Genomic DNA, 12830 nt, shown 5'->3' with positions numbered 1-12830 from the left:
TTACATGCGTTACCCATGGAGGGAATGTTTTACGTTATACGGCTCTCAAACAAGTATACATTGGCTGTTTGATCAGAGTAGATGCACCTTGACTGCATGGAATCAGTCTACTTCTATGTGGATATTACTCATAGTTAAAGAGTTATCTGAAGGAATCAGCAAACATTTCTGACACTATCTCTATGGATAGGTTTTACCAGCATTCATGCTCCCTGCTTCCTGACATTGCTTATAATATAAACACTGTATCAGGTTAGGAATGAGGCACCGGAGCATGTCAGAGTCCCTTCAAGTGAGCAAAGAATCGCAAAATGGGCTTGTCAGGTATCCACCACCTGCAATATATCATTGGTCATGGATCACATATTACTTTTTGAAGACGACACCTTATGGCCACAGTATCTGAGTGCGCAGGAAAGCTTTAATATTTTATTTTATGTGTTTATTTTAACCTTTTTTGTGAACCAAGCCATTATTACATATAGCAAATATTTAGGCTAAAATAATATCATAATGGGAAGAGGAGTGGGAGGGTTTAGAAGAGATGCATAACATTATAAGTCATGACTATGCAGTGATTTATACAGCATGGTTAGGAAGAATAGGAATACAGGAAAGGGGGAGGGATTTGTCTAAAAGACCTAGAAGGATATCTGTGACTACATAGAGTCCTTATAGGTAGATGGAGAAAAAGACACAGGTAAAATACTGATTGGAGTTTGTTAGAAGCCCCCAGCATACATGATTGTCCTGTAATTAAATAATTAATGCAAAATGAAAGGGCAGCAAAGAAAACTGTGGTTCTCCTACTGGTGCCATTAACTACCTAAGTATAAAGTGGGACAATAAAACTAGTGATTCTGGTAAACAAATCTGATTTTTATCTATTTAAAAGACAGCTACCTTTTGTTATGTTGGGTACAAACTACAGTGTTTTCAGCCGATTATCCGGCCAATAATCCGATAAACAACTGATTGGCCCGATATCACAGTAGTGTGTACCCTGCAACGAGGAACAATTATCGTTCCAAAGGACATCGTAATATTGAACGAGATCTGCAAACTGAACTAAAAATCTCGTTCAACGATGGAAAGATGTTGTTCCAATTCTACAGTGTGTATGCACTCTGCAGAATTGGAACAACGATTTAGCATCCAGCACATAGTCTCTGGCATTGTCACAGTGACAGCCTCTGTGTTACCTGGTCCCCTGTACAGACTGGAGGGATTAGCAACACTTACACATGGTCCGGTCCCTGCGCTTCCAGTCCTTTTTTTTTTTTTAAGTTCTGCGCGATGTGACGTCATGACGTCACGCAGCCGTCTAGGAGCCGTCGGTCTGTTGAGCGCGCAGGGTGTTGAGGTGAGTTGGTGTGTCCGGGGATAGTGACAGGTACTGCAGGGGAGGGGGGGAATGAGTAAAAATCACTGCACGGGAGACTGTATTGGAGAGGTGATTGAAAATGTCTGCAGGGGGAAGGGGGGGTGAGGGACAATGTCTGCAGGGGGAAGGGGGGATGTAAGGGACAATGTCTGCAGGGGGAAGGGGGGGATGTGAGGGACAATGTCTGCAGGGGGAAGGGGGGGTGTGTGGGACAATGTCTGCCGGGGGAAGGGGGGTGTGTGAGGGACAATGTCTGCAGGGGGAAGGGGGGGTGTGAGGGACAATGTCTGCAGGGGGAAGGGGGGGATGTGAGGGACAATGTCTGCAGGGGGAAGGGGGGGTGTGTGGGACAATGTCTGCAGGGGGAAGGGGGGTGTGTGAGGGACAATGTCTGTAGGGGGAAGGGGCGGTGTGAGGGACAATGTCTGTCTGCAGGGGGAAGGGGGGGTGTAAGTGACAATGTCTGCAGGGGGAAGGGGGGGTGTAAGTGACAATGTCTGAAGGGGGAAAGGGGGGTGTGAGTGACAATGTCTGCAGGGGGAAGGGGGGTGTGAGTGACAATGTCTGCAGGGGGAAGGGGGGATGTGAGTGACAATGTCTGCAGGGGGAAGGGGGGGGGTGTGAGTGACAATGTCTGCAGGGGGAAGGGGGGGTGAGTGACAATGTCTGCAGGGGGAAGGGGGGGTGAGTGACAATGTCTGCAGGGGGAATTGGGTGTGAAAATGTCTGCATGGGGGGCAATGGCTGTAGGAGGGGAAGAATAAAAAATGGCCAATGTGTGTAGGGGGACAGTATATGACTATAATGTGTGTGGGGGGACAGTATATGACTGTAATGTATGTGGGGGGACAGTATATGACTGTAATGTGTGTGGGGGACAGTATATGACTGTAATGTGTGTGGGGGACAGTATATGACTATAATGTGTGCTATTAAGTGAATGTGGGGCTGTTTGGGGAAAATTAGGTATATTTATTAAATGAAATTATGAATTATTTAATGCCTGAGATGGTTGTGGGAAATGGTTATTTTTATTAAATATAAATGCTATTAAATTTCTTGCTGGGGTTGTTTGGAGGGAGGTAAAGCGGTTTATTTATTAAATGGGAATACTATAAATTTAATGTTGGGGCTGGTTGTAGGGAAATAGGTCTATTTATTAAATGTATATACTATTTAATGCCAGGGCTAGTTGGAGGGAAATAGATGTATTTATGAAATGTGAATACTATCATTTTAATGTTGGGGCTGGAGTAAGGCCTAATTTTAAAACGTAGGTGTTATATTGATTTGACACCGCTGCTGGTTGGACTTTTCTACATTTCATATAACCATTTTTTTTTTTCAATCAGGGCCCCCAACATCCAGGATCCAGACAAGCAGCAACTGATCTAAAGACACCAGCAGCCACAAGTGGAGACAATGACAAGACAGGTAAGAGACCAGGATATTCTGCCAACTGTCCTGAATTTAGTGGGTGACTGTCCCGCTTAGTCAGGATTTGGTCTGACTACAAGGACAGTTGGGAGGTATGTACTGCTTCACATTGTACTGCTTGTGGAGGCAGAACTGTGTGCACCTAATAGTAGTGCTCACAGTATTGCCTGTGTATTTGTTGAAAATGTGTCTAATAACCATATTACATCATAGGAGCCTCCCTGTCTTAAGTGCCTAAGGCCCCCTGAGCCTAAATCCAGCTCTGGTTAGCAGGAGGGAGCGGATAGCTACTCCCAGTTCCTGGATAGGACACAGCCTGCAGAGCAAGCCGAGGAGCTCTAAGTCTCATGAGATTTATTAATCTTGTGAGACTAAGAGCTTCTCTGCTCACTCTACAGGAAGTTCCCACCCTGATGGATGTCAGCAGCATCAGAAGCATAGATAAGTGCAGTGGACTGGGGGTGCTGTAATGTGTTTCTGGGGTGGGGGTGGCATGATAGGGAGGGCCTGATAAATGTAATGTTTTTTAATAATGTATGTATCAATGCCCCACGTTGACCATGCCCCCAACATAATGTGAGTACGCCCCTGGCGGCGCCACTGCTGCGCAGCAGCACACAGTTTTGTCCTGCTCATCAACAGAGATGGGCCTGTATGCTTGAAATGACAGGGCTGATTTTTAGTCCCAGTCCGGCCCTGCACATGGGTCAATGACTAGACACAAGCGCTAGCTCCCAATACACACCGCTAAACAGGCCATGTACAAGCAGAGAAAACACCTACAGGACACGGAGTCCCTGACAAAGATAAGAACTGGTTGGGGGAATACCAGGAGACACCAGAGAGATCAGACTGCATCAGCTGCAGACTAGGCTCCCCATCCATTGTATATCTCATGGCAGCACATTGCAGTTAAGTGGTAGAAGAGCCAACAAGAAGGGGAACAAGGGGCTCTGCTGGACTGAGTAATATGTAAACAAGCAGATATTATATCTCATGTACAGGTAATTACAGCAAGTGTGATAGCAACATTTTAACATTTGACTTCCGTTTCATAAAAACGTTTTGTAGGACAAAAAACATATGAATTTTAAAATGGTAACATTTAACCGACTCAGAGGAACAGTGATGCTTAGAGACTGGGAAATTGTACCCTTAAGAAAAAACTTAGAGACCAAATGGAACATTTTTTAAAGTATTTAATTTAAATACTGTTGCATGTGCATACAGCTTGGCAACAACATTTATAGTAATAAAAGGCAATGTAGTTAAATGTAAAAGTATCAGGGGTGATAAGAGAAAATGAGACAACATTTAAATTGTTCTGACTATAAAGAACTGAAAAGTAATTGTGGATACATAAGCAAAGTATATGAAAAGAAAATCAACTTAGCAAAGATTGAAGCTGAAAAACATCACTAAAGATGGCAAAACTTGTTTGAAATAGTTTTTTAAATGCATAAATGCATAAAATGTAAGTAATACAGGGTCACTAAATGAAAACTTGAAAACAATTATTGTAGATAAGATGATTTTTTAAATGCATGGAAACAAAATGCCAGGTAATTGGTTGTGCAAATTGCCAGGAGTCCTACTGGGTTTTTTGTTTTCAGTTCTTCTGGATCAATTTATGAAAGTTTGAATTCAATGGACCTTTGCTTAATTATTGATTTTATAGTGTTGTCTATCTATCTGTCCATGTTTCTGTTGGTCCACTAAGAATTTTTGGGCAGCACGGTGGCTCAGTGGTTAGCACTTGAGCCTCACAGCCTCACAGCGCTGGGGTCGCGAGTTTGATTTCCGACCATGTGTGGAGTTTGTATGTTCTCCCGTGTTTGCGTGGGTTTCCTCCGGGTGCTCCGGTTTCCTCCCACACTCCAAAAACATACTGGAGGTAGGTAGGTTAATTGGCTGCTATCAAAATTGACCCTAGTCTCTCCCTTTTTGTCTGTCTGTGTGAGTGTGTGTCTATATTAGGGAATTTAGACTGTAAGCTCCAATGGGGCAGGGACTGATGTGAATCAATTCTCTGTACAGCGCTGTGGAATTAGTGGCGCTATATAAATAAATGATGATGATGATTTTTATTATTATTATATATAGAGATGTGTGAAGTTGTGGTGAAATTTCATGCAAATAAAGTTTTGCTGCAGAGCAGGTCGCTCTACAATGGTGCGATGTTTCGGCAGAACAACCTTCAAGGTAAGTTCTGCTCCGTCTTACACACAATGCCATTTCACACTGTTATTTGTAGATTTGCTTTCATGGAATTTATACATTATCAATAAAGCTGGGACAACAAAGGTCAATTCATTCTGCTGTTAGTGTTGTTGGCTTAGGACTGAAAGCACTCAAGACCAAATTCAGTTGGTGAAACATATAAAATGTTCCTATCAAATGTGAAGCAAGGTGAATATGTTCATGGAGCTGTTTTGAAAACTCAGCTCATTTCTAAATGTAATCTTCCTAACCTCACCAGGGGCCTAATTTATTAAGGATCTTAACTTAAGAAACTTCTTATCTCCTGGACAAAACCATGTTACAATGCAAGGGGTTCAAATTAGTATTCTGTTTTGCACAGTTAAATACTGACTGTTTTTTCATGTAGCCCACAAATATCAACTTTAAATTTCAGTGTACAAATAAACTATCAAGTATTTGTGTGCTACATGAAAAAACAGTCAGTATTTAACTTATGTGCAAAACAGAATACTAATTTGCCCCCCTTGCATTGTAACATGGTTTTATCCATTAGACTGAAATAAGAAGTTTCTTAAGTTAAGATCCTTAATGAATCAGGCCCCAGGATATCTTTGTGGAACATAGATTTTAAAAACAATAATTATTATTTTCCACTGTATTTTCAATGTCAAGTCTGTGAGAGACTTGTGAAGCGTGTTATCAACCTCTGTAATCAACAACAGGTTCACTATCACCGTGCAGCAATCATTGTGTTCAACTCGTTATGAAGTGCGTACACTGCATAATATGCATAATTAAGAAAGAAAGTGTCATAAAATTGAATTATATTTTTCACACACATAACAGTATTCTTTTCTGCTTTATTAGCAGTCAGAAGACATCCATTTGCTCTCTCTAACACTTTGCCATATGCCACAAAACTGAACAGAAGATCAGCACTATACAGCACACAGAGAGAAGAATCTGCTATTCCCTTTTGACTGTGACATTTAATAGTTTTTATGATTTTAACACATTGATTGAGAGGTCAAGATAACTGAAGAGCAATGGAACTTAAGAAACCCGCATTAAACTACTGTGCTGGTACTTACTGACGTCTTAAAATCAGACTTATTTGCTTTGTTTGAAATGAAGTTGCATATTTCCAGTGGTGTAATTAGAAAGCACTGTGCCCTATACAAAAATCATGGGTGTATATTTACTAAGCCGAGGGTTTGAAAAAATGGAGATGCTGCCTCTAGCAACCAATCAAGTTCTAGTTATCATTTATTTAGTACATTCTACAAAATGACAGCTAGAATCTGATTGGTTGCCAAAGGGAACATCTTAACTTTTTCAAACCTGCAGTTTAGTAAATATACCCCATGATGTTACTCTTTGCACACCGTCATAAAATCATACCCACCACAATGTCTGATTCATCCCCCAGTCAGCTTCCAATAGGGCAGAGTACTAATTGTATTAATAGCAATCTGGGACATAAGTCTGAATTAAATATACAGTAATTGTATTTCCAAATCATATAACTGCATGGATAAATTCATTATTTAAGGCACATTTCGTCCTCTGGGACATGGACTGCTATGACTGTAGCTGTGCCCTTGCACATTGCATTAAGGCATATTTTCCTGGAATGGCACTAAAATATGAACTAATTGGATGCATATGAAAAGCGGATTGTCATCATTCACACAAACCAAATGTATTCACACATTCATAGACTGTAGAACTATTACCATAAAATGTGTTTTATAAAATAAAGTCCCAATATATGTAAATTGCTGATCACATATTCTTATTTGTAGCAATAAATAATTATAACATCATCATCATCCTCATCACCACTATTTATTTATATAGCGCCACTGATTCCGCAGCGCTGTACAGAGAACTCATTCACATCAGTCCCTGCCCCATTGGAGCTTACAGTTTAAATTAACATAAGTACTCATTGTGACAAGAATTGTATTGATATTGCTCCTCCGATAGGGGATTATGGGTAGACATGATAGACAATATGGTCATTTTGTTATTTGACGTTGTCCAGGAAAGTACAAGTTGGCTGGTCGGGGCTCCCTGATTTTGGTAAAATGAGCTGATCTGCTTCACTCAGTCTACAAGCCCTGACTTTATATCTGTCGCAGTCACAGCAGGGTCTGATCTGGGTCCCTACTACTGAACTGGATTAGGGAGGGCGGCAGTAGATTCAGTTGGGAGTTGTAACATCCCCAGATAGAGCCTTTGTAACATAATAAATCTGAATGTCTTTTGGCTTTAGTGTGAACACAGACATGGCTGGTGTACCTTGTATTTCGGGGCTGCCCCCACTGTGATCCTAGTTAGAGAAGAGACCCCAATGGTGTGGGGCATCTCACACAGGACGGTACAATATAGTTGCTATATCTGTTGGGTATCAGGATTTATAGCACTGAGGCCCCATATAATATTTAACGAGAAATCTAAAGAAAGCAAGTGATCCATTCTACCCATGTTATTCATCATTTATACTGCACAGTACATGTTATGATAATGATGTCATATAACATGATGGTAATAGAAATCAACATTCATTTACTACTGCATACAATAGTTTGAAAAAAAAGCTGAACAGATGAAATGACAACTTTCCTATAAGCACATAAGATGTGTTCCTTACATTTACCACAGATTTATTTTACACCTCATGTAAAGGAGCTTTCTCAGCAAATTTGAATTCATAGACCAAGTAAACCAAATACATCTGCCTTTGGAAAAGACAAATCACGGTACACACTGTGGGTGAGACACCTGTTCTACTTCCTCAAATTACATACATATCATATATAAATCATACAAGTCAGCTAAGTGGAAATGAAAACTCACCCTACATTGATAAAGAAATGAAAATAGTAATAGGGTAAAATACATACATTTGCTAATAAAATAATTCATAGCTTCCAACAGGCACACGTTTACCATGTACACCTGTCTTTCCGCACAGAGTTGGCACTTGCAATAACCTGTCCTTGAATGGAATAATTGATGTTATAAAAGGACTGCTCCTCCAGAATATCACCATCAATGTTTTTGCAGCACCTCTCTAAGAGCTGCAGTCTTTATGTGTTAGCAGTTCAGTTCAGTTCAACGCTAAGTCCCATGAGAGCCTTGTGTGATGGGAGCCTGCCTGCACTACTAGGTATTATAGTAAGTAAAACATCACTGGTTTTTGCTCACATCTCTATGATGTGCAAGCAACAATCAGTAGCGTTTTAGGGCCCTATCAACCCGCAGAGTCTCATCACACAAAGCTGCAATGGGACTTCGCTGGTAATTTAATTCCTCCCATGGTTTGTTAATGCCAAATTGCTTGCTCTCAGAGCAGGAGAGTCAGCTGCAGTGTCTCTCATTCTGCTTCTAGATGTTGTGTGTCTCAGAGCAGAATGAAACTCATTTTCAATTACTTTTACTAGTAACACTGAATAACTTTGAGGTTTGTTTACACTAAGACAAGGTTGCTAATGGATATTTCTACTCTCAATGTTCATGTCATCGAGATGATGCCAAACACTGCAGTCACCAGAGGGGGGCGAAAGAAATGGGTATAGAAGAACATGACAGTACCCTTCATTATCTGCTTATTTAAATTATTTATGATGCAGGTTTAAAAGAACAGGTACACGATAGATCTACATTAATAGTGCATGTAACATTAATTACTTAATTCAGCACAAGGTATTGCAATTAGTAAATAAGTCGGAAAAGCTGGAGCAGGCTTTAGCATTGTGAAATAGTTTATGTTAGATGATAACATCCCAGTAGGTACCTTACACTTACCTAATATTCCCTAAAGAGTCCTCCTATTTATAGTAACTTTTTTGCATTAAATTTTGCTGTTTTATTATTACATTTTGTACTTTATCTTTGTACTGCCTGAATGTTTTGCTACTTACCTATTACACATGTTCCTTAACATCCAGGTAAAATAGAAAGAAAGATTTCTAAATAACAAATCTTGCACCAAAACAGTATTCTTATCTACAGAATGCATTCCAGTTAGTTAGACATTAGTAATTTACAGTCCCAGTCCACATATCCTGGCACCAGGAATGTAGTTATAGGACACTTACAGCCCACCTGGAAAGACTAATCTACCTAGATCCTAGGTGAGAGTATGTGGTGGGATTCATGTGCTGTGTCTGCAGCTGGAGGATGGGGTGATATAGAAGCCATCTCCAAATGATGATAACCATGAAGATATGAGAGGATATGTTTCTGTAACTCAGTGCTGAGTTCACTGTTGTTTTTATACATATAGAATGCAAAATAAAAACTCTGATCAATGATATGTGAGTAATGATAACTGAGAAGGTTGATTGTATAATTATACAGAGTAATAAAATGAAGTAAATAAATAAAATAAGACACTTTCTCCAGGTGGGTTTAGTAACTCAAATTCAAGACAAAAATGAAAATGAAAATAGACTAATTTGCATTTCTTACCTGAAGGAAGCAGTGCTCTAGCATAGAATGTTCCTGCAAGGTTACATTGTAGAACTGTTGTAAGAAGACTGGTTCATTGTCATTGACGTCCTCAACCATTATGGTCACTTGACAACTAGAGGACAGTGCTGGGCTACCATGGTCAGTAGCTACGACAACCAAGTTCAGTACAGTCTCTGACTCATAGTCCAGTGTTTTAGTAATGCTTAGAACACCTGTGTGAGGGTCTAACATGAAAGCTGCGGAAGAAGTGCTGTCCTGGAGAGTGTAGGTTATACTAGAGTTTGGGCCATCTTCATCTAAGTCCTGAGCATTAACACTAAGCACAGCAGTGCCAGGAGACGCCGCTTCTGATACTGTGGCCTGGTATCCTTCAGGCTGATTAAAAATAGGGGGCTGATCATTTAAATCAGTGATACTGAAAAGTAATGTTTTAGTAGCCTGTAAAGGAGGAGAGCCTGAATCTGTAGCAAACAACTTCAACTCATATAAATCTTTTTGTTCGCGGTCAAGGGGAGCTTCAACACATAGAAAAAATATCTGAGGTCCAGCAGAACGAAGAGAAAAGGAGCCATCAGCACCTTCCAAAGTCACAGACACATGTTGCGTTGCCCCCAGACGTCCAGGTTCTACTCTTTGACTTCCTTTCTCAATGTTCTGAGATCTTTTGCGTTGTTCCTCATTATTATTGATTGTTGCATTTAACAGTGTGGGCCCTATTACACCATCATTTTTTCTCGAAGTACCTCCATACTGAATTTTCTCCTTATCTTCAGTAGCCTCCGGAGGTAAATCCTCTAGCTCTAAGTCAGGGTCAGAAACAGAAATTCGTGCTAGGTACTCCCCAATTTGTGCTCCTTCTGATATTTCTGGGCGTCCACTGTCAGTGAGTAGTGTGACTTGTATTTGTGGTTTGTTATCATTAACATCAAGGACTTTTACTATGACAAGGACACTAGATACTTCAGGTTGCAATCCACCATCCTTAGCTTGTACCACCAGCTGGTGTAGAGTCTTTTGCTCTCTATCCAATGGACGACTGACCCTTACTACTCCGCTAGTCTCTTCAACAATGAAATAGCCCTCATCAGACCATAGACTGTAGCTCACCTCACTATTGCTACCTAAATCTGGGTCAGTAGCATGCACAGTGCAAATTGAGCTACCTACTGGTGCACTTTCCCACACCCATCCCTGATATTTAGGCTGGTCAAAGGTTGGGGGGTTGTCATTTGCATCCAGAACTGTGATATCTATAAATAGTCTTCCAGTTCTATGTGGGTGGCCACCATCAAAAGCCTCCACTTCTAGCTGGTACCTATCCAGCTCTTCCCTGTCTAGCCAGTGTACCAGCACAAGATCCAAGGGGTGAAGGGTAGAATATGACCCTTCTACATGTGCCTCTTCATGTGAGCCTGACTGGTCACCATTTCCCCCTGTATCTGTATAGAAGTCATACAGAAAACCATCAGGATGTGTATCAGGGGTATGTCCTTCTACAACAAATTCCTGCTGCTCACCCAATTTCTCTACCCCATGGGACTGACCCTCTGCATAGGCAACCTCAAAATCCTTCAGTCCCTGCCCCTCAGCACCTGAGTCCTCACCTTGTCCCATAGTATTGGAGATCCTAGCCAGTTCACTATTAGAACTCACTGCTACCCATGAACCTATGTTATCTAATTCCACCTCTTCACTTAGTGTTCCATTTAAAAAGTCTTCTTGATCTGCATGTACTTTTTTATCTACACTTTCCTTTACAAACTCGTCTTTTTCTTCCCAAATCTGAAGAGTTGCTCTTGACTGACTAACATTTCCATCTACCCCTCCACTTTCTCCTGCCTGGCTCCAAAGAGATAAATCTTTCCCAGATCCCACACTGAATTTGTTGTCCCCATACCTAATGATAAAGGCTGTTCCTTGGCTGCCCCTAAGCAATGTGTAGCCCATGAGCCCATATTCTCCGTTGTCTGGGTCCCGGGCTGCAGGTAACCTGAAGGTGGTGCCAGGTGGTGTTAGCTCAGATACTTGTAAGCGAAGCGATTGTACAGGGAAGGTGGGCGAGTGGTCATTAACATCACGCACCTTGATTTCTACCTGCACCACATCTCCCTGCAGAGTGGCAGCCACAAAACTGTAGCGTTCCCTTCTCTCCCTGTCCAAAATCCGTAGGGTCCGCACAATGCCAGTCTCTGTGTCTACCTTGAAATCCCGCAGCACCGGGGACTCACCACTTTCCTCAGATAAGAAGAAGCCTTCCCCTGGGCTCCCCTCGGGTAGTCCGGCACGGATATCCCCCACTAGGGTGTCTGGTGGCAGCCCCTCATCCACTGCCAGGCTGAGATTGTACACCTGAGCGCTGCAGCAGCATCCCATATAGAGCAGCATCAGCAGTAGCAGAGGGTGCAGAGGCAATAGCGGACAGCAGCATCCCATCACTTTCTCCCGTCTACCTCTGCACTTCAGCTCACGTATACTCCTGACAGCCATCCTCTCCTGCTACAACAAATCAGTCCAACAGACTCTGTCTCATCAAAGATCTCCTTATGCCATGCACATGCATAGATGCCTTCTGTGCCAGTCAGTATTAAACCAAACTCTTTCTCTATGCAGGAAGGGCATACAAATTACCAGACGTTGCCTATGTCCTCTTGTGTCTGCTGTCCATATTTAAATCCAATGACTGCTTTTTTTTTTTTAAGGTCCAGATGACCTGGCAGACTCTGTTAGTTTAATGCTGAGATCCAGAAAAATAACTCCCTCCTCCCTTGAAGAAATGCTGTATCCTGTCTCTTGTATTGTCCTATGTGCAAAGAGAAAAAAAAAAACCTTCAATATTTCCATTCACATCTGGTTTTCTTCTGCTGGATTTCTGTCCTTTCCCACCGAATCAGGTGCATACTCTGTATTATTTTATTGTGCTATTTTTTCTTCTTTGAATAGGAAAATCATTTAATCCTCTGGAGCAAAGATAAGAGAGAGAGAGAATAAAAAGCAGAGAAAAGTTGATGGGAATAACAAGTGTGTGAGTGTGTGTGGCAGGAGCCCAGTCCCTGCAGTGCTTCCTCCTCCTAGTACAGACAATCAGTGCCTCTCTCTCTTCTCTGCCTGTCTAGAGCTGTGCCTGGTCCTAAACACGTGATCCTCAGGCAAGGGCAAAGCCTGCTCGTTGTATTGCACTGCAGTAAGCATCTGCTTCTATTACTCTATCACTACTATAGAACTGGCTGCACACAGAACAGGCTGCGAGCTCACATATCTCTTTGTTATTCTGATGTAGTAACAGAAAACTACAGAACTCAAGCAGCCTTTAGCAAAAGAATATAAA

At 41.6% G+C, this 12830-nt stretch overlaps 1 protein-coding gene across 1 annotated transcript in view; it reads right to left on the bottom strand.

Annotated features, from left to right (window-relative positions):
- Positions 1-12574, bottom strand: part of DCHS2 (dachsous cadherin-related 2) — a 321644-nt gene extending 309070 nt beyond the window's left edge. Inside the window, exon 1 of the mRNA XM_075198470.1 lies at positions 9503-12574. Coding sequence (XP_075054571.1) covers positions 9503-11992 — 2490 coding nt within the window. The 5' untranslated portion in view covers positions 11993-12574. The remainder of the gene's footprint in view (positions 1-9502) is intronic.
- Between the last annotated feature and the right edge of the window lie 256 nt (positions 12575-12830).

The sequence above is a fragment of the Mixophyes fleayi genome, chromosome 1 (assembly GCF_038048845.1).
Source record: "Mixophyes fleayi isolate aMixFle1 chromosome 1, aMixFle1.hap1, whole genome shotgun sequence".
In the NCBI taxonomy this organism is placed as follows: Eukaryota; Metazoa; Chordata; class Amphibia; order Anura; family Limnodynastidae; genus Mixophyes; species Mixophyes fleayi.
The sequence above is the reverse complement of the archived record's forward strand: the minus strand, read 5'-3'. Positions and strand labels throughout refer to the sequence as shown.